The sequence below is a fragment of the Sinocyclocheilus grahami genome, unplaced genomic scaffold (genome assembly GCF_001515645.1).
Source record: "Sinocyclocheilus grahami isolate Dianchi unplaced genomic scaffold, SAMN03320097.WGS_v1.1 scaffold41.1, whole genome shotgun sequence".
NCBI classification, from domain to species: domain Eukaryota; kingdom Metazoa; phylum Chordata; class Actinopteri; order Cypriniformes; family Cyprinidae; genus Sinocyclocheilus; species Sinocyclocheilus grahami.
The window spans coordinates 1,494,144-1,517,978 of NW_015505220.1; the positions used below are offsets into that span (position 1 = coordinate 1,494,144).

General features: G+C 37.0%; 1 protein-coding gene across 4 annotated transcripts in view; it reads right to left on the reverse strand.

Annotated features, from left to right (window-relative positions):
• LOC107582192 (enhancer of polycomb homolog 1-like) overlaps positions 1-22,918 on the reverse strand; it is a 56,814-nt gene extending 33,896 nt beyond the window's left edge. For 2 of the 4 annotated variants that reach the window (XR_001608919.1, XM_016267937.1), the window contains exons 1-2: positions 19,044-19,444; positions 4,226-4,385 (exon numbers count right to left, since the gene is read on the reverse strand). Coding sequence is in view for 3 of the 4 variants with exons in the window: in XM_016267937.1 (XP_016123423.1) it covers positions 4,226-4,385; positions 19,044-19,196 (313 nt within the window). In the remaining variant the exon portion in view is untranslated. Of the gene's footprint in view, positions 1-4,225; positions 4,387-19,043; positions 19,445-22,532 lie in introns of those variants that run through there. The other 2 variants (XM_016267938.1, XM_016267939.1) reach the window with 2 other exon arrangements.
• Positions 22,919-23,835: the final 917 nt, after the last annotated feature.

A 23,835-nucleotide genomic window follows, 5' to 3' on the forward strand; every position in this document is an offset into this window, starting at 1 on the left:
ACATTGCGAGTAAATCACTCGTATATACGACTAAACGATGTCTAATATTAGCCACTGGCTAATAAGTTCTCAGATTTTACTCGCCAGTGTGTGAGTTGGAGAAAAAGTATAAGTTAAGCACAGATATATTTTCACTCGCTGAAAACACTGACTGAGCGCTTCAAAGTTTCATCCGTCAAGCGTTCTGTGCTATTTTTCAGTTCATCTCAATGGATGTGCAGCGCTCCTGTATTTGACATACCGTGAACTCTAGTGTAAAGGTGCACGACACATCAGTTAATCCTTAGTGTGTTTTATATTGTTCTTAGAATTCGTATTATTATTATCGTTTAAGTATCATTGTTGGTTTTTTCCCATTTTTTACAGAAACGCTGAATGACCAAATAAGCACCACCACCAGTCCTAAGTTCAGTTAAAATGACTAATATGCATTCATACATGGTTACTAGGGCTGTCGAATATTCGTCGAATTTAAAATAAAAATCCACATTCAAATGCAAAAACGTTGCATTTGAATTTTAGGTGTGCATCAGGCAGTATTATTAGTGGTGCACGAAATGCGACGACGATGTAAGTGTCATTGCATTTTAATGCTTTTGTTAGCCTATCCAGTTGAACCCACTAGATGCGGCGCTGCTGCGTTGTCCATTCAAAATATTGCAGAAAAAGAGAACAATAAATGCGAGGGAAGATGTTGTTTATGTCAAAACCGAAACCAAGCCGTTCACACAGAATGCATATTTATCGCATTTTCTAGAGGGACATCTATCACCGTTGCACTAGCGTCTCGCACGAGAGAGTCGCATGTTTAGAAAGCTATGTAAAATTAATGTAAGTTCAACTTTTAAAAAAACATGTCTCAATACTTTATGGCGGTTTTCCCCAAGTTTTTAAATGAAGGAAGTACTCTTTGTGACTGGTTTTCGGTCCTTTGTATTAAACTATACATGCATGATGCGGTTTTGTTTCTAATTGTTTAAGCAACTTTATTAATTATATAAGATTTAAAAACATTATGCACTTTTTTCAAAGATAGTCGTGTTATTTTATTATGCTTTGAAGAAACGTGCATAATATTTTGCTCAATGCGCCCTCTTGTGGCCTCAGGAGAGAAGTCATAAGCTTTTTCCCCCCTAACTGAAATTATGCCTTTTAAATTCGAATATTGATAATATTTAAGTAAAAAAATCAGTCTGGCGAGTAAACTAAAGAATCTTCTAGCCAATGGCGATTCAATTGCCAAGGTGTCCGTAGAAGGCTGTTGCATATGATTCAATCTATTAAAATACATCTAGAATAAACAGGGGCAGACAATGTATATATATTTATACCACTTCATATAATAAATTTCACACAAAGAGTACCGTTTCCCCCCCCCCCAAAAAATACCATGATTACCAATGTGATATTGATTCTGATATTGAACAACAAGAGACTTGTTTTAGACACCATAATTCCTGTTTTTGCACTATTTTGACAAAAATAATTCCAAAGACAGCCACAATGCTGTTTTGCGTCTCTGAGCAACATTACGGTGTTTCGTTCCTAAATGAATCAAGTTTAAATGATTCGGTTCAATCCAATTGCAATGACTCACTTATTAACAGTGACTTGCTGCCACCTACTGGCGATTTTTATTTCACATTTAAAGTAGGCTCTCTTTTTATTTAAATAATTTCAAATATCAGTATTCAACGTTTTGTGTTTAATACTTCAAAACATTATTCATGCATTTGTAATTGCAATTTAAAGCATTAAACTGTGTAAATGCATCTAAATTCCACTTCAGATTAGGGCTGAACGATTTTGGAAAATCTAATTGCGATTTTTTTTACCAATATTGCGATTTAATATGCAATTATTTTTTAAAGCTCTTTATGTTCTGTATTATTCAACAAAGACAAGCTATAAATCATTGTATAGTAGGCTATGACCAACACACTATTAGATAGATTAAACACATTTTATTTTCTGTAGGCCAGGCCTATATGTTATGATGAAATTAGGTGATGCATGAATTGATATGACATTTTTATTTACAATCACTACAATCACAGCATATTGACTGATTTGTTGAACTTCCAACCTTGTAAGCATGTAATAATTATGACAAAAAGCACTGACAAATAAGCCTGGTGTAAACATTAATATGAAATTCAGTAACAAATCACACAAACTAAAGTAGATTGCAGAAATATAAAAACAAATATGTTGCTTTACCACACCGCTTTTATTCACTGTAATAAACATATGTAAACATGTGGACTGCACTAAACACTGTCTGTTAACTTTAGACCAGTGGTTCTCAAACTTTTTTGGTCGCGCCCCCCTTTAAACCTATAAAAAAAATCTGAATATAAAAAAAATGAAAAATTTATGTTTTTTTAATTAAAAAAAAAAAACTTACAGGGAAAAAAACCCCCTGCATCACTTAAAACATTGAAAAATAGCATAGAGAATAACTGTTCTTCTTATTATTATTCTATCTCTGTTATTTACTCTGTTATTACTGCACTGGATGCGAGCGGCAAAACATTGAAAAATAGCATAGAGAATAACTGTTATTATTATTCTATGACTGTTATTACTACACCGGATGCGAGCGGCAAAATACAGTAGAACCATTATAATCAGTGACACTGTCTACACTAGATGCGGCGCAGCGTGACCATAGACTGTATAGAGCGCGACACGACAAAACCCGACATTAAACTGATGCCGTGTTCTATTTATGATGTACTGACACAAAGTCAAAATAATTTGCAACGGTCGCTTTGTCATGTCCAGTGTAGAGCTGTTGCAGCGCGACGCAATAACTGTAGTGTGCGGTATAGACACGGCGAGTGAAGCCGAGAGCAAGATATGCCTCATCATATTTTCTGCATTTAGCTTTTGAATGACCAGCAGCTGCCTGGGTCTGTGCGACTTCATCTATGGCTTTTCTCTTCCCTTTCACAAACCAATCCATCTCACATTCTAAGTTACGTCCTTTGGCTGTTTACGGTTTTATTTATTTTCTTTTTCTGCCGATGGCCCACGCTCGACTTAAAGCAGCGCTGCTTAGATCAATCGGTGTGTGTCATCAAAGTACTGAGAGAGCTATAAGAGAGCGCGGACGTCTCCTTATGCTTTCTCTCGCCGTACTTTGATGTCATACACCGATCTGATCTTCAAGTTGAACACACCTCTTTACTCTCGCGTGTCAAATGACCGAGTGTAATCGCAGGCTCTGCGATTGAAAAATTGCGATATTATCGCAAATGCAATTAATCATTCAGCCCTACTTCAGATGCAGCTTCCGTTTCCTCTGCATTGCAAAGATGAATTTTGTTGATACTGATATCATTTGCTTGGTAACAGCCCAAATGTCGTCTTATTCTAATTCACTGATTAAAATGTAAGAATTTGACTCAAAAAAGCGCTTTATAAAGGAAAAAAATGCCTATAAAATGTAAAAATGAATTTAAACTTATTGGAAAAGGTTAATTTCTATCAGTGTAAACTGACCACTACACAGAATATGAAGAATATCAAAAAGCTGTCCACGGCAGTCCTTGAGATACCAGCACAATAACACACTCAGCAAAACATCATCTAATTATCGTTATCGATAAAATCCCAGAAAATATTGAGATATTACTTTGTCAATATCGCACACTCCTAATAAATATTCAATATTTCTCGTATTAAATCACAAAAAGGAGGACCAAAATCATGAGTCTTAAACCTCAACTGATAGACGGACACTGACTCATCAACATTTAATAATTTCATCATCACGTGAACATTTTTTTTAAAATAAATGATGACGAATAGAGTAAATATTGACGGCCTGTGATTTCTGAAATCACCTGCTGTTGACAGATGCTCAAAAAGATGGACAGAATGGTCCATGCATTCAAATAAACACACTACAAAATCTTTGAAGGAAAAGGGCGTTCTGGGGACATCTTAACAACGAGATGAAGTCAAAGCATCCAAATGTATAGGACGTGGCAGATGGTGCAGCCTGCAATCCACAAACACTCACGAAGAACAAAAAAACAACAAGACACCTGCGGTTCAGGAACTGGCGGACAGATGTCGGTAACAAAGGCTTCAATCACTTTCATTCAAACGCTCCAATACCTGTCCTCCATAACAACCCTACCTAAAACATTAAAGAACATTAAACATTATTACCTTCATTAAAGAAAAACTACCTCATTAAGATTCATGTACTCACGCTGTATGTGAATGAGCTGCTTTGGCATCTTGAAGTCTCCGGGGTAGAGCGAGTCATAGTAGGTGATGTTGCTCTTGGCCTCTGGGACGGGAATCACCATATTATCCCTCTTCTCTCCATACACCTGCTGGGCGGAAATCGCCCTCTGGAGATGGTGTTCCTAGGGCAGCCATAAAGAAAGTGACACATGCTTCAATAAACATTTCCATACACAAAGTATGAATCACGCTGAACCACAAAGGGAGTCTTACAGGGATAGTTCACCCAAAAATGAAAATTGTCATTTACTAACCCTCGAAGTTGTTTCAAACCTGTATGAGCTTCTTTCTTCCGTTGAACACAAAAGATGATATTTTGAAGAATGTTGGGAAACAAACAGTTGCCAACTCTGACTTCCAATGGTATGGGAAAAATACTATGCAAATCAATGGCTACCAGCAACTGTTTGGTTACCAACATTCTTCAAAATATCTTCGGAAGAAAGAAACTCAAGTTTGGAACAAGTGGAGGGCGAGTAAATAAATGTTCATTCCGGAGTGAACCATCCATTTAAAATGTACAAGTATGCCTAACTATTTTGTTGCATTGTGTATATTAGCATTGGAAAGTCTGATTCATTTAACGAATCCATTTGGAATTGTGTGATACAACAAACTGAAAAAGAAATGACTAACAATATTTACATCAAAATTTTGCAATATTCTAAACTGTTGTTTATAAACACTCTGCAAATTGTATCCATCCATCCATATTCCAAACTGCTTTATCCTCAATTGCGTCTAATAAATTATTAAAAGATTCAAATCAAAAGAATAAATCGCTTACTAATAGAACGTCAAGAATAACAGAACTGACTTTCAGGCCATTTGCTAAGATATTTACAAAACACTTGACAACGTGCAAAAGCTGCTTGGGATAGAACTCAAAATATCAATGTTTTGATTGTCATTACGACCGTAGCTTGATTGCAAACAATGGATGGCATCATTTTTCCACGAAGATGGTAAAAACAAGTTCCAATGATCAGCCTTGGCTAATTTTCCCCCAGAAGCCCAATTTCTACAACAACCAGTGCTGAAGAGGCAATGCGAGAGTCCCTCAACAAAACCAATTTGGTCTTAGAGTTATCTCACACCTGATTATTACAACAAAAACCACACCGCATTTACAATTACGCAACACTATCATGCTTTTCTTTACCTGCCCTGTGAATCTGTAATATAGATCAGACCACAAAACAAAGGAGCTGTGGTTTCAGAGAGAACACGGAACCAATTTAATGCAATGTCCTGAACCGGTTTTCAAAAACCTCCTCAAATAAGTAGGCCACATAAACAAGCTGAATAAAACAAAACAATCCAACTCTAAAAGACATAACAGAGAGCACAGCCTCCAAAAATACACCATGTTAGGAAATGAAAAGCCTGAAATCAGCATAAAGCGTAACTGAACTCAAAAGATATCCAAATCATTTGCCCAGTTTGGCTGATGTCATGCACCCTAGGAGCTCATCCGACATCTCAACAAACTTGTGAGATAGTCTGTGATGTAATAGCAATAAGCAATGTCTCCTCAAAGACTGAAAGTTTAGGAATTCCTCAGGTTGAGTGCAGTGTAGAGCAGGGGTTTTCAACCTGTGGGGCGCACCCCCCCAGAGGGGTGCCAGCACCTGTCAAGGGGGGCGCGAGCATCAGTTAATTCAGAGATTTATGAATATGAGTTAACAAATCTTTAGCCATCCACTAGGGGGCAATCTGACTCCCACTGCTAGTCGACAGTTAGAGCAGAGTTGGCTCGAGTATCAGTCACGCTCAGTGTTGCCAAGTCCGCGGGAATTGAGCTACTTTAACATTTGCCGCGTTTTGTAGTTTTGGGCTAGTTTTGAGAAGAAATTAGGCGGGTTTTGTTGTGAAAACCTGGCAACCCTGGTCACGCTTATTGACAGTGTAAGAGGATTCACGATTAGCAGTGTCGGAAATCCAACCACGGATTGGCATGTTATCATCTCAGAAACAGGCTCAGTCATCACATTGAATCAGGTAAACTGGTTATATATTTATGTTTCAGTATAATTACGCACCCTATACCAGGGGCGGTTCTAAACCATTTTTAGGTGGTTTCAGCCCCCCATCTGTCACCGTATCCCCCAAAAATTATCTTAACGATCAGGCCAGTTCTATGCGCACCGCTCACACACCTGAAGTGCACAGACAGCCTTCTCAGACGGCAGGTGAATACCAATGGCTGTCTTGAAAAGTATTCTTGTAAGCACAGTCGGTTGTTTGGGGGGTTGTTGGATGTTGGGGGGGGCGTGAGTGAAATTAGACAAACTTGGGAAAATATATATTTTTTTATATTACGAAACTATGTAGAAATGTGCATTTGACACTCTAGCAAAGGGGAAAAAAACCCTTTGTGCACTGATAATTGCGGCAAGTGAATAATTAACTGTAAAATTAAAAATAAAATAAACTGCTAAAAAATTATATTTTATTTATTTACTGTCATGTCAAGTGACCCCTAAACATCAGAGAACCGAGCACACATGAATTTGTTAAATTACTAAATATTAACTTAAATTCAGGGGGTAGGCCTACTTCAAATAAATATTTTAGGTCAAAGGAGTATGACAATAAGATTTGGGAATATCACTAATCTTATTTGATCTGTTTTGAATGATTGAAGTTGACATCTGAGAATTATGTAACAAAACAGTCTTTTTTTAGTAATGCATTATAAATGACAGGTTTGAAGACATTTGCGATGGTTTCATGACATATCAGTTAAATTGCAACAAGGCGACAAACTAGAAGTCCCAGTCTGCAACACAATACACTTTTTTAATAATATTATGATATAAACCATAGAGCAGAATCTCTCAACTAACACATTGCTACCACTGCCTAACACTACTTCTACAGAAACACTCAGTATGAAACCCAAATCCACAAACCCAGGATTATCAAATCACTGTGTACATATATGAGCACCTGTTGGTCTGGCTGATCCAGGATCAGGTGAAGTAACTAACTACTAATGTGTAATTTAGCACATGCGTTTTTCCAAAGCAACTTGCAGAACACTTATTAGAGGGAAGATCTCCCTAGAGCAACACAACATGTTCCAGCATTCACAATCCATTTTACTTCCACGATGTAATGGATTTCAGAAGGTAACAATATATCCAAAAAGAAAAATAAATGGGCTCAAGCACAAGGTTGTGTGTTGTCTTTGGATGTACTCTAACAAAGTAAGAAAAAAGAAAAAGAAAAAAAAAAAACTCAACTGGACTTTTTCATGCCTGATAATAAGGCTTTGTATTGCCAACAAAAAAAGGAAAAACTAAATTAGAATTTTTTACTTAAATATTATCAATATTCGAATTATATTCAAATTTAAAGAGGCATAATTTCAGTTAGGGGGGAGAAAAGCTTTTGGCTTCTCTCCCGAGGCCAGTTTCTTCAAAGAATAATAAAATAACACGACTATCTTTGAAAAAAGTGCATAATGTTGCTTAAACAATTAGAAACAAAACAGCATCATGCAAGTATGTATAGTTTAATACAAAGGACCGAAAACCAATCACAAAGAGTACTTTCTTCCTTTACAAAACGTGAGATGTAGTGGGATGGGGGAAAACCGCCATAAAGTCTCGAGACATGTTTTTTAAAAGTTGAACTTACATTAATTTTACATAGCTTTCTAAACATGCATCTCTCTCGTGCGAGAAGCTAGTGCAATGGTGGTAGATGTCCCTCTAGAAAATGCGATAAATATGCGTTCTGTGTGAACGGCTTGGCTTCGGTTTTGATGTAAACACAATATTTTGAATGAACAACGTAGCAGCGCCGCATCTAGTGGCTTCAACTGGATAGGCTAACAAAAACATTATAATGCAACGACACATCGCCATCGCATCTCGTGCGCCACTGATAAGGCTGCCTGACGCACACCTAAAATTCTAATGCAACGTTTTTGCATTGGAATGTGGATTTTTATTTTAAATTTGACGAATATTCAAAATTCAATTATTTTTTGACAGCCTGGACTACACTGAATTTCACTTTAGGATTTAGAAAAATAGCTGTTTATTAAACACCGAATACTATAGGACCATTGCTAACTTTTGGCAGAGCAGGCAGTATGAAGGGCCTCCATAACTGTAACACAATACAATATAGGTAATGGTGTATTAGTGCTGGTTGGTATACCAGTTCATACCGAATACTGTATTTATTAGTGTTTATTTTTCTTATATGAATTTTAAAAATACCGCAATACGCAGCATGTCGTTTAAACAACGTTCGGAACACGACACTGTTTGAGAGGGGTTTCTTTTCACTGTTGCACTGTGGTAAGGACACAGCTGTATGTGATACTGAGCGCGAAAATTCCAAAACCGAAGCTGTAGAACTAATAGAACGTGATGACACAGAAGAACCACATATCCACATTGACCGCCACAAATATCCACCGCCCCCTGCCATCAGCTCCCGCATGTCTCACACACACGAGCGTGACTTTAGCACTATATTCAGCGACTTTCAGGCCCTTTTAGCGGCTTTTTTCCATAGAATATACATACTGATAAACCTAGCGACTTTTTTGGATAAACCTTAGCTATGGTTCAGGAGTGCGAGGTCTGACTTTTGCCACACAGTACCGTCTCTCTTGGCGTCTGTTCTGTGCAGTGAGTGGCAGAGAAGCAGCGCATTCAGTTGGCCGCACCGCAGCAGACTTGGCAGTAAATGAGTACAAAACAGCGTTTCCAAGCACCTGTCACTTACTGACTGTTTCGGAATTATAAATGAGCATAGTCTGTTGGGATTACGCACTTTTTTGTTTGTTGTTGTTTTTTTTAGTTTGTTACTCAGACGCAGACAGAGTGCCGCAGCATGAGACAAAACGGTAGTCAAAACCACCGCATAGCCGCTCTTTAGTGTAGATGCATGTTGATTTTATAAGACGATGTTGCGATTATAAATGAGTGACTCCTGGTTAACATGTATTAATGGGTCGTGTTTAGTCACTATTTAGTGTGGAATATTTCTACAATATTCACTCATCATGACAGTAAAATAGGGCATTTTCAGTCAATCTACTCCAGCATTTCCTCTCCTAGTAGAAAATGTGGTTAACACCCGGTCATGCATGAACACTGGGCAGGTACAATATTCTGATTGTTTGCATCTTGTTTTAAAGCCCATAAATAATACTGTACTAGTTCTAACAGGGCTGGACGATATGGCCAAAATTGATATCACAATATATTTCTTAATTTCGGTCGATACGATATAATTCTGATATCGATATGAATACTTTATCTGAAATAGAAATCTTTTGTAACATTATAAATGGCCTTTATCATCACTTTTGATCAATTTTAAGCATCCTTGCTAAAAAAACAAAACCCCACATTAAAATTCTTACGGTTCAAAAACTTTTGACTGGTAGTGTAGGCTGATTATTCTTATAGATTGAAACAAATGTGCTTCAGCCAGAAAAAAAGGGTTATTTTAGGGGGGTGGCCGATGCGAGCGCTCGCGCGCACACACACACACACAAAAGCAAGCCCACTCCGATTCATATTTAAATATGAATTCTGTGTGTCTCTGTGTTAATGAATGGCGCAGACGCGCGGTTTTGTGTAGTACTCGTACTGAAACACTCGTGGCGCTTGCGGTGATATTAACCTCTGCCGTCTCACTAATGAGGACATAATACATGAACAACATCTCCAGAACTGATCTGAGAGTCACTTCATCAGCATTTGACCGTTTCATTTCAGTAAAACTATCATCATGTCATACACACACAGAAATGTAATGGTATTCACGGCAACCCGTCAAAATAAAAGTTCGGTTTAACTTGAGGGCATTGGCTGTTACTCACGTAACAGACTGCTACTACTTCTACTAAAATTATTAAAACCTTATTTTTAAGGAATAAGCATTCAGTATTTCTTCAACATTAATTGTAATATTAAATGACCTTTATTTTCCAAAAAATTTAATTTGTTTAATTTTCATTACTTAAAAGATAGATTAAATGAATGTTTTATGCCTTAAAACAAAATGTAAATACACAACACAGAATTTCTGAGCAAAAAAAATCATAAGGCTATTGTAAGAATAAATGAAACTTGTTTTATGCTTTCAAATTAGACATGCTAAAACAGAATTTGGTTACAATAAAACAAGGTTGGACAAATAAAACATTTCATAGGGCCCTAAACATAATATTTGTTAAACTTTTAATAATTTTATGTTAAATTGTTTAAGTTTCATGATTTTAAATAATTAGACATGCTTTTTGAGCATGTCTAATTAAAAAGGAGTCCAGAAAAAAAAAAAAAAAAAAACGGAATCGAAAAATCGGAAATGTTTTTAAAAACCAAATTGTTTTATGCTTTCAAATTAGACATGCTAAAACAGAATTTGGTTACAATAAAACAAGGTTGGACAAATAAAACATTTCATAGGGCCCTAAACATAATATTTGTTAAACTTTTAATAATTTTATGTTAAATTGTTTAAGTTTCATGATTTTAAATAATTAGACATGCTTTTTGAGCATGTCTAATTAAAAAGGAGTCCAGAAAAAAAAAAAAAAAAAAACGGAATCGAAATATCGGAAATGTTTTTAAAAACCATATCACCGTTATTGAAAAAAAAAAAAATCATCGCGATACATATTGATATTGAATTATTGTCCAGCCCTAAAATATATTGTAATGTACTCATTCAAATATTATTATTAAAATCATATTTACATTGCTGGTAGGTTATCATTGTACAAATTAACACACTCCGTTTAAAAAACACAAAAAAAAAAAAGCGTTCTAAACTGTCTTCACTGTAGCTCACGCGCACACATTTAGATCGCGCTGCATGCACACACGCATTCAGCCAAACTTCTCAGCGCTGCCCCACAATTTTAGCAATCTTTCCCAACAAGGAATTGGTAACATCGTTTCTGAAGCAATGAAAGTCACCGCTTCACTGTTAGAGAAATGTGGCAAAAATGGAGGCAATTCATTCATACGGTCTCCCTCTCTTTCGTAAATGAACACTTGATAAATTACACTTTTCTGAGAATAGATTATCGATGTGCAGATGGCTAAACTGCAAGTTTACCAGTGTTTTCAGAAAGCCAGCGCTTTTATCCAAAGTGGAGAGAGAGCACGTGCACATGGTTGCCAGGTTGACAAAAATAAGTAACACTCAGCAGATATTTCCCTATTGCACAAGTGTGAAGCTCTGTTTGGGGATTAGATCTTATATCAGGCAACCCCTGTTGTGCTTCTCTGCGGTTAGATTAAACCTAGTTGTTGCCTATATATTATACTCTATTCATTATTTTTTTTAGAAACCTTGCACTTTTCCACTGCGTTTTAAACACGGTTCTTATTCAAATTAAGTGCAGTCCATTGCTGCGCATGTGCCGAGATATTGATACTGAAACAGCTGTATCGATACTCGTATCGTCAAATACCTATGATACATCGTCGTATCGACAGTCCTACCTGATAATATCTAGAGTGCAGGAAGGCTGAAGACATCATGCACATGCATTGTTTCACGCATAATACAATTTACAAGAGGAATATATACACATTATGGTTTAAAATCTGGGGTCAGTAAGATAAAAAAAATAAAAAATAAAAAATAAATAAATACTATAATTACTTTTAAAAATGAATAATACTTTTATTCAGCAAGAATGCATTAAAATTAATCAAAAGTGACAGTAAAGACATTTATAAGTAATATAATTATAATTACAAAAATTTTTTTTTTTAAATAGATGCTGTTTTAAACTTTCTATTCAAAGAATCCTGGAAAAAAAACGTATCACCGTTTCGATAATAATATTAAGCAGCACAACTGTTTTTAACATGGATAATAAGAAACATTTCTTGAGCAGCAAATCAGCATATTAGAATGATTTCTGAAAGATCATGTGACACTGAAGACTGGAGTGAATAAGGCTGAAAATGTAGCTTTGCATCACAGGAATAAATTACATTTTAAAATAGCTTAAAATAGAGAACAGTTATTTTAAATTGTAATTACACTTCACAATATTAACATTTTTCACTGTATATTTGATCATATAAATGCATCATTGGTAAACATAATAGACTTAAGCAACAACAACAAAATCTTCCTGACAAACTTTTGAATAAAATGCTGATAAAAAAAAAAAAAAAAAAAAAGTATTCACACAGTGCAGGTCAAACTTGTCTGGAATGCTGCCATGACCTCTAACCTAGACTACACTCTGGAATGCCGCTGGAAGAGGGAAACTGTCATGTCTGGGAAAACCAGCTTGCTGGATTGACCGTATTTGCCAACGACCCTGCACAGGCTAGTCTAAACTACAGGGCTGCACGGTAAATTGCATGTGTTTGTCATGTGAAGATGAAGCTTGTCAGTGAACTACGGCTCTGTGTATTAAATGGTGCTCCATCTGAAAGCACGTGATGGAGATACACACACACATACACATACAGTGGGTACGGAAAGTATTCAGACCCAAAACTAAACGTTCAATGCAGCGTGCCGAACCGTGTGCGAACGACAGTGCACCACAGAGCAGGAGTCAGATTTTATCACGTGAGGAGAGTGAGTTGAGCTGACTGACAAGAGTGAGGTGAGAAAGACAAGACGATGGCAGAAGATTGTTTAGAAATGAAATGCAAAGGCGCCTGTTTGGCAATATTTTAGATTTTGAAAAGCCTATTGACTGGAAGTTTTTTTTTAAACATCCGTTTCTTATTTATTTGGTTCCCCAGTGTTTGCTGATTACTTTATTTAAACTTTGTGTAATTAATTTTTTTTATTTAACATCAAGGTATATATGCCATGACTCCAAACTTTCTTATTCGTTTTGCTAATAAACGTTTTAGGTTTCTTATTTACTTGGTTCCACAGTGTTTGCTGATTTTAAACTTTGTGTAGCCTAAGTAATTTGTTATTTTATTAGGCATATATGGTGTATTTTTATTCGTTTTGTTAAAGGGGTCATATGATGCTTTTTTAAAGATCATTATTTTGTGTATTTGGTGTAACAGAATATGTTGACATGTTTTAATGTTCAAAAAACACATTATTTTTCAAATACTGTACATTATTGTAGGTCCTCTATGCCCCGCCTCTCTCAAACGCTTCGTTTTCTACAAAGTCCCTCCTTCCGACAAGCGCAGTCTGCTCTGATTGGCCAGCTGACCCAGTGCATTGTGATTGGCCGAACACCGCAAGCACTCGTCGGAAATGTAACACCCCTTACCATAATCGCGAGCTTCATCTTTCAAAATAAATGCAAAGACAGAGCCCGAAAGAGTCGCGTGACGAAGCTGGTATGTGTTTGCAGTACACAAGCCACGGTTAAGACAGCTGACTCCACTGTGACTCTCTCTCGCTCTCAAACTTCACATTTGAACAGTCAATAGCAAATACTTAAACTAATAACAGTAGCTGATTCAGAAGCGCCAGATTGTCATAGCAAAGTCAGAATAACCTCCTCTCCTAGGTTCATGAAACGGTCGTCCATAAAATGCATTGCTGTTCTGTTGTAAAGTAATCTTAAAGATTCCTAAATGCATCTACTTCCGGAAGGAAGTTTCTACTTGCTTTCGCCTAGAAACACACAGCGTCTCCCTGACATGGCTGCTTCAACACTAACTGCGGTTACTGAAACCACGCCTTCTTTCTGTGTGCGCACATTTGGGCGCATTATGCAAATATTTCCACATAGTGAGGTAGATATGTGGGGCGTGTTAGAACGAGCCGTTTTAGGGAGGCGTGGCAGAGTCTTAACTTTGATAAAGAATATCTCTTTGGTTTTGAGACTTTAGTCTTTGCAACTTCAGGGATCTCATCTATGCACAATCAACTTGTAACACTCCAAAGAGAAAGGAAAACTTGAAATCGCATCATACGACCCCTTTAATAAAAGTTCTGAGTTTGACTTTGTTGTTGCTTGAATTGAATCAACGCCGAATTGCTACTAATTTGAAAGTGAGAGTAAAACGCGCATGGCGCTTTAAGCTATTTGAAAGCAAAGAAATCCAAAGAAAAGAGGGAAAACTCAAATTAACAATTGCTTGACGCCGAATTGCGGCAATTCAGTTGCCGCTAATTTGAAAGTACAATGCGCACGGCACTTTTACAAGCCATTTGAAAGCGAAGAAAAGAGGGAAACTCAAACAAACTAGTGTGTGTGTATGTATGTATGTATGTATGTATACATACACACATATTTTATAAAAAGCAAAGAGCAGCAAATCGGCATATTAGAATAATTTCTGAAGGATCATGCAATACTGAATACTGTAGTAATGATGCTAAAATTTCAGATTTGCCATCACTGGAAGAAACAGAATTTTAAAATATATTCAAATACAACATCAAATTGTAATATTTCACAACGTAGCCTAACTGTTTTGCCTTGTTTTTTTTTTTTTTTTAATCAAATAGCCTAAATGCAGCCTTGGGGAGCATAAGAACATGTTCAACCCTTAATTAACCCTTGAGCAGCAGCAATTATTTTTATTTCCATAATTTAAAAAAATGTCAAATCCACATTGTGCTGCTTAAGCGAATGTGTGCATTACAACATTCGTGTAGAGCAAATTTGTATAACTATTAATTTGGAGATCAATAGTTGCCCTATACATCAAGTTTAACCCCCCTAAAAGATAGGAACGCAAAATTTGTGCTCATAAATCATTTCATAACCTAGCACTATTTCAGTTAAATAAAACACAACTGGAATTTAGCATCCACAAACAGCCAATATAAATCAATTTCCCATGCTTATTTATTTACAGCTATTTTGCACAGAATGTTTCAAGAGGATTCAAAGGAACTCAACTAATACAAACTATTTACTTGGTAACCTTTGAAAATGCTGCATATCAGTACACTCGCTAATGAAAGCACAATTATAGAGTTATTTGTGGGCATAGAGTTCCCAGTGCTTGAAAAAGATCTATGGGGAACTGTAAAACGTTTGACCCCTGAAATAAACCAGCCATTATAGATGACAAAACGCTTAACCACCAGGAGAAAACCTCTCTGCAACATTCCAAACAAACTGTGATCAGAGCTTTAACCAGTTACCCACATCCAAGTCCTTTTCTGTCAGAGAAAATTGACTGTTTGTCACACAAAATTTGAACAAATTCAATCTTAAAACGAACAAGAAATCTTAAATGTAACATGGCCTGCAGCCATCTGACAACCTTGTGCTGCAAACATCCAGCAAAATACAACACAAATGACACCAAAACCAAACCAAATGACTTGGTTTCCCTCCCCCCCAAGAATCACTGGGGCCTGTTAAAAACAGAGCCAGAGGTCACTCGGACCCCCAGTATTTAGACTATAGGTTTACGTGTACAGAAAATGCATACAATTCAACCTCAAATAATACACAATTTGAACTTTAAAAGCAACGTGGAACAGACTCTCCACCTTTATTCTATATCAGAGTCGTTTGGTGGTACAAGCAGTTACTGATATTTAGGCAGGGACTATGATGGTCACACTTAAAACAAGGCTTCACTTCAATAAGAGGACATTAGTGAAAAGACTCGACACCCTTAAGATTCGCCTCAAGCATGCATACTTCATCTTTCACAGGGGCCTCAGGCTCACCTTGAATTTCTATTAAGAAGTCTTGCATAAATTGAATTCTTCAAACACCGCATACAATTTTAATAAGAACGGGCTCAAACAGTAAACAAGCACCACTCATGAACCTCCACAAGAGAGACACTTGACATGCTGCTGTCTTTGACCATGTTTACATGCACATTTTCTAATGTTCTGGTTAAAACTAATAAAGGATACATGAAACTAGGGCTGCACGATGAATCGAAATGGAATCGAGATCGCGATTCGACACAAGCTGCGATTGTCATGTGTATCTTTCAGTGAAGCACGGTTCTGTGATCAGCAGTAAATCTCCATCCAAAGGCCAGAGGGCGCTCTCGCGCTGAAACTTCTAATACGCCTCGCAGAAGAAACCCAGAAAATGCCTATCGCTGTAGCTGAATAAACAGAAGATTCAACACACGACTACGGCAATATACGATTTATCCGAGTTCTTATTATAATTTATTAAAATAAAGTATATTTATAATGCAATGCCTTTATCACTGCTTAAATACTACAAAATATGTTGCGTGCCTTATTCTGTGTAAGAAGCCACATCATCTCACCAAAGGATTTATTTCAAACACTCGACTGACGTTATGAAGTGGAGTAACAATATGTAATTAAATGTGATATTTTCACATGCTTTCAGATGGAGCAGCATTTACTTCACAGAGCTGTAGTTCACTGAGAAGCTATGCAAACAGCTGTCATTTTTTTGCGTAACTTGTCAGTGAACTACGGCTAGTTGTAGTAAATTCAGCTCCATCTGAAAGCACGTGATGATGATTTCCTGCTGATTACAGAACCGGCTTTACTAACAAAATGCGCATGACAATCGCATTCGATTAATCGTGCAGCCCTACATGAAACCAGCGTAAAATCTAGAAGCCAAGAGCCATCTCTTCTGGAATTATTTAAGATGTTCACTCAGTAATGCAATGATCTCCATAATTCTCATTAACGTCCTTTAGAGCAGTGTTTCCCAACCGGGGTGCCGTGTAAAAAATATCTTTTTTTTTTTATATTTTTAAATTGCTAAAATTTTTAAACGAGCATCTATTATATAATATCCATTTCTGATGTCGCCAATAATTAGAGATGCACCGAAATTCCGGCTGCCGAAAATTAGTTCACCGCTCAGGATTCAATTTCACGTGGTGTGACGCTCTGTGTATTATCCCGCTCTATGCGTGTGCGCTCCGCTCAGTCGCTCCACTCGTATACCGTTCATGCGAATCGGAACAGCAAAGTCCACTCAAAAATTGAGCCGACAGGAAACATGGATGTAGTACAGTATTGTTTCTGTCTGCAATAGCCCTACTGTGTTGTAACATGTGGTATATGGGCAACTCTGGTAACGCTGCCCTCTCATTCATTGATCTGCTAACCGCTATGTTATGCTCACGTGTTCTGATAATAATAGCTTTCTAGGACTAAACATTTGGATAATTGGTAAAAAAAAAAAAACTACCTGAAAAACTAAAAAGCAATTTATTTAATTCGAAGGCCTGTCGTTATTTTTTATTTGTGCCATCATTAATTGCTTTATTTGTTTTTATTTTATTACTGACTGCTTACTTGTCATTTTTTTATTCAATTCAAAGTTTGAAATCAAGTTCTCGTGTGCTACTGGACCACAATTATCCCATTGTAAAAAAAAATTAAAAATAAAAAACACTGAGTGAGCAAAAAATTGTGAGATGGCTAGCTATAATGGTAATTAAATAATGTTTACATATGTATAAAAGCCTACATTAAAATCGGTCATAAATTGGTCTCTCTTTATTAGAAATTAGCCTACTGATTATCACCATTGATGGACCATTTTTTAATAATATAAAAAATCTGTATGACATTATATTCTGCAGTTCTTCCCTGTTGTACCGAGTAGCTATACTTTTCAAATTATCATATCGAAGTTAGAAATTTAAATATTGTAAGGTGCCACAAGTTTGTTAAAATTTCCAAAGGGTACCGCGACTAGAAAAAAAGGTTGGGAAACACTGCTTTAGAGTAACGCAAAAGAATGCAATGAATTGAAAATATAGGCCGTTTCTTTTCATGTTTGTAAAATGGAAGGTGTTGATCAAAATTCCAATTAAAATCTGCATGTTTGTCTTATTTTGATTCATAAAACAAGATTGTTGGATTATTCTGATTGAGGCAATAAAGTTTACATGACACTTACATAACTGAAATGACTAGGATAAAAATTAAATATTTTGGTGCATGGGAAAGCGGTCATTGATACTAGCGGCCCAAGGGCCCTAATAAGAATTCAGACGGCAGCATCTCATTAAGGGGCCTTCAGCTCAGCCTCGCTCTCCAAGGTTCCTGCACCTTTAGACCAATGCATGTCCCTTTCATTCATGATTACATTCAAGGATTTTTTACAAAACTGCATAAACTCTGCATTCATAGAAAGCAAAGTCTAGGCGAGAAAACATTTTACAAGCATCACTACGTGGGTTCTCTACACAGAAATGCCCATGAATTTCCAGGTGTGGGGGGGAAAAAAAAAAAAAAAGGGGTGGCAAATATTAAAGGAATAATTCACTCAAAATATGAAATTCTGTCATTATCCATGTTGTTCAAACACTGCATGATTCAATTTCTTGAGAAGAGCGCAAGGACATGACAGCTCGGTCACCGTTCACTCTAGTTGTATGAAAACAGCATGGAAGTGAATGGCGACCAAGAAGAAGAAAATCAGTCTTATAGGACAACATGAAGGTGAGTAAATAACAGAATTTACATTTTTGGGCAAACTATTCCTCTCAGATATTTCCAGGTTTCCCATGACAGCCCTCTGGCTGCCGTTTGCAGCCACTGCAGGACAAAGTCCAACAAAATGTCGGCGCCTCCGCGGTCACATGACTCCTTTTGTGTTTTGCTGCACGATTCGGGTCCGAACGGATTGACAAAACTCGACTTTCACACCCCAAACCGCCATCAAATAAATCCAACTGTATATACCATTCGTCAAATTCGGTGCACACAGCAAAACGGCTCCAAAACACCGTGTAAAACGCTTCACGCACAGTCGGCCATTTTGCTGCATCCAAAGCTGCGCAGATTGACAGAAAAAACAAACAAACAGAAAACAACTTTCGTATCGCACAAAGTCGGCGGTTGCATGGTAAAACTCGTACCGATTCCTCGTCCTTCTCCATGCCGGTGGGCATCTGCGGCACGGCGCGGTTGATGGACGCGTACTCGTGCAGGTCTGGCAGATCCTCGCAGCGGAAAACGGGCAGCGGTTTGAGAGCGTCCAGCGCCCGCGCCCTGAACGACAGTTTACTCATTTTACTCTATAAATCTGTCCGATCCCCTCACAATCACCCATAAAACCGCCACAGATCTCATGGAGGAGGGTGGATGGAGTTGGAGAATGAGAAAAAATAATGGAATAGAAGAGCTCCAGCGAGGAGAAGCAGAGGCGGGTGTGTGTGTGTTTTCTCTCGCTGCCTCAGTGCGCCATTCACAACATGGCGGACATTAAAACCTCCTCAGCGACTGCGTTCTTCCCGCCTCCCTCACAGTCACGTGCGCGCGCTCACCGGCCATTCCAGCGCCGCTCGTGCACGCGAGCGCGGTCACGAAACATGCGCGCACACATGTCTACATAATATAACATTACATTTAATTAAGGATCACTTTTTTGCTATCCATTTATGTCGCTTCAAACCCTAAATAAATTGTTATATCGTGCCTGCTTTTTATATATATATATATTAATCTAAATAACTATAAATAACAAATTGTACATTTAGACACTGGGATTCAACGCTAATAGATTTTTATTTTTGTTCCACCAAAATCATATTATTTACACATTCAACAACAGTCACCTCTGAGATAATACATTTAAAAATCGGACAGCTACAGGCCAATTAAGCGTCTGAAAAATAGACTAACCACAACATATCTACAGTGAAATGTTACATGAAAAAAAAATACACAAAACATTTTGCCACGCATTATAAATAGTTATGAATACTTTTTTTTTTTTTTAAATATTAGTGGCATTGTGTTCACTTGGCTGAAACTATGGTTACTGCAGTACATTATTTAAATGCATATTGTGGTTTTACTGCCAATATAAACATGCACACTCATATAGGCCTATAAACTCTCTCACACAGACATAAAACTTCATCTCTTAATTTTCTATTTTCAGCCAGACATAACTACTGCGGTACTCCATATTATTGTGAATTTTGTAAAAAATAATAATAGCAATAATAAAAATAAATTAATTAGGCTAATTAAAATGCATCAAATGTTGCATTTATACGCTAACTTATTTTCTTGTAGCTTTAGTCTATGTTAATGTCATAAAATTACTATTAGCTCATTTCGTCCATTAATGTTACAATCAGAACAAACCGGTCCACTCAGACTCGTGTTAGGAGACTGCGCCCTCTTTTGGTCAAATCCAGACACACCAATAAAATGAATGTGACTTCACCTTTTTTTTTTAGTATGCACAGTACTGCCAGAATACTGCAAACACTGCACAAGAAGATACTTTAAAGCTAATGAAGTTGTCTTGCCCAAAAACATACCACACTAAATTACACAAAATAATGAGTTAAGCAAAATAGTTGTTTTCAGGTTGAACAATGGATTAAGTTACGTTGTAGGCTAATAAATAATTTCCACACACACAGGTACAAAATGCAGCACAATTTAGAAAGCATTTAATAGAGATTAAAGTAGTGTAGTTAACATATTGGCTCTTAGAAAACAGCCACACACACACACATGCATATACACACACATTTTATATATATATATATACACACACACACACATACAGTATCTCACAGTATATATATATATGAAAGCATTTAATAGAGATTAAAGTTGTGTAGTTAACATATTGGCTCTTAGAAAACAGCCACACACACACACATACATATATATATATATAATATTAGGCCTATATATAAACATTATTATTTGAATTATAATTATTTTTGGTTTTATATTTACACATGACCTTCAGCTATACAGCAGTGTGCTGCAGTGTTTTTATACAACAGTCATAAACTATTGGATACTGGCACACACTGCACCCCACAAAACATTTGCTTGTTGAACTATGACATTATGAACAGAAACTGCTTCTGAGCAGGAAGAGGACTTGAAACTGAGACACAGTTTGAAAAGCAGGTCACTTGAAAGGCCAAACTGTTTTTTTCACTATAGGTTTGAGGAGGATAACAAGTAAAGAAACAAAAAACAATATGCTTATGCTTCAAGCAATCCCACCCTGTCATTTTTTATAATAGCACAATAAAACCTACTATAAAAACCTGGTTTGGCTGAAAACTAAAGATGGTAGTTTTTAAAATCACAAGTACGGAAGGAGACAGGTTTAAAAAGAGAGTGTGACCTTCAGCAGGGCACATCATCATGGGGGATAATCAATGAAGTTCTAGTATTTTAAAAGTCACTTTGGATAAAAAGCATGTGCTAAAGGTTAGTTAGAAAAAGCATGGTCAGGACTATTTGATGGCCACATAGGGTACAAGTTAAATGCTGGTATAGCCATAATATCAGGCCAAATTTGAACATAAATTGACATAAAAAGGAAAATAAATAAATACATACATACACAAGTAAGCTGTCATAATGGCATACTTGATACTTAATAAAAATAAATAAAATGAATTCTAATATATACAAATACATCTTCCACAACATTTCTTTCTTTAAAATATATTCAGGTCATATTACTAGCTTTTCAGACACTTTTTTTTATATTAAGCCAAAACTGCAAAAATGCAGCAAAACAGCAAAAAGGGCACTGAACAGGTTCAGGCTTATTACTCATATTGTCAAGTTTTTAATTAAGGGATGATTCGTCAGTCGAGGCGGAGAGATCATACTCAAGGCCTCAACTACAACCCAGACCATATGTCTATTAAACATTGATATATTGTGAAAAATAATACACATATCTTGTGTTAAAGCATGCAACACAACCAATCTTTTTTTTTGTGCAACACAGAAATACATCTATTCCAGCTAAAAACAAACATCTTAAACTGGTTTACTAGTTTCAACTGGTCTCTCAGTCTGGCCAAACAGTTGGTTTAGCTGGGGAAAATAGCTAAATCCCTTTAAAACCAGTCAACAGCACCACAAGACCAATAAAACGTCTTTGGCTGGTTTAAGCTATTTTTAGCAGTAATACATTTATAAAAACATATGGTCACTTCTGATTTTAATATGCATAGCTTATATGAACACTGAAAAAAGTACAATCTCCATTTGTGTTCAACTCCAGAGGTCCCAACAGGGGGAAAAAACCTGGCACCAACTCAAGAACAACCCTTATTTAAAGAGGTCCATCTTTTTAACAGCAATGCAATCGCTTTAATAAAGTCAAGCCGACGTTGTGTTGTGTTTAATCTATTACTGAACGTTTTCCTGTTCATTTGTTGTACAGATTGAATATTTAATACGGCAGAAGAGACGACAGGCCACTAGATCTGCCAGGTTATTTACATCTCAATAGCTCTTGACCAACACCGGGAACAACATAATCTGAAGCTAAAATCTCCTAAAGCTGCAATCTAATCATTAAAAAAAGTTGTCTACAAAAACATAGTCGGAAAAGAGTAACTCACCCGTTTTTCCACCAGGGAGGATGGTGACAATTCATCTTAAACATCATGGCAAGACCAGATTCCCAAAACCATACGAAGGAGTTGTGGAGGGAAAAGAGGACATACAGTAAACGCATGTCCAACTCTACAATCATCTTCTTTGGAATGGGATCTGGATCATTAATGCCGCAGAAAATCCGTCTTCATAAACCCGATGATCATATGATAATCCACGCGTAAAAATCACCGACGGCCGCACCGCGCGCGTATCCACTGCGCTTTCACTTTGAATTAAACCTAAATCGAGACTGGTGGCAAAAGTAGCGAGCAAACGTTTGTTTCACGATAAAGTCCAGCTCAATACCCAGTCCCTGGAAAGATCTGGTTGGACCACTAAAGGGTTAATAGGTTTTGCGTCTTCATTGGTTGGAAAGAGACACCGATCACCTGTGGAGAGCAGCGGGGTTGGTCGAGCGCTGAAAGAGGGCAGGGAGAGAGGCTGCTTAAAGTGCCCCTATCATGGATTTTTGAAAATGACCTTTCATGCAGTGTGTAACACAGCTCTAAGTGAATGAAAACATCCTGCAAAGTTTTAAATCTGAAAGTGCACCGTGTATAAAGTTGTTGTCTCTCAAAAGAAAGAGTCGACTCTGAATCATTTGAAACAAGTCGAATCCCAAGCCGTTTCATGTTGACGTCAACATAAAACATTAGCATATTGCCCGCCCACTTGTTGGTCTTTTCGCATTGGTCTGAATGAAAATGCAAATTCATTCTTTGCCACTAGGTGCAACTTTTGGAGCGGTAAAAATAACGCTTTCCCCGGTAACACTGTACACAAAGCAGCACTGTGTTCACAAACGCTGCTTTATCAGGCATCACAGGCCAGATTAAATGAAACTGAGACCAATCACAGCAGATTAGCATCATGCAAAGGAGGGGTTTGGAAAAATGAATGATTGAGTGAATCGTTTGGGAGCTGTTGAACAAGTAAGGTAAAAATAAATGCATTATACGTAAAATCATAAATTGTGGGCACAATTTATAAATCGAGGGAACGAAATAGTAAATCGTGCACACGATTTAGACTACTATTTTTTTTCCTGCATTCCAGGGGATAAATATCATGTTATTGGAGTCGCTTCAACCCGCGGACATGAAAAACAACCCGCGGCAACAGTGTTAAAGTAGGCCAGTTCCGCGGCTAAACCGCAGACTTGGCAACCCGTACGAAAATTAACCATGGTTTTACTACAGTGAAAGTATAGTAACCATGGTTTTTTGGCATATTGATTACCATTTGTATAACCACAGTTTTACTACA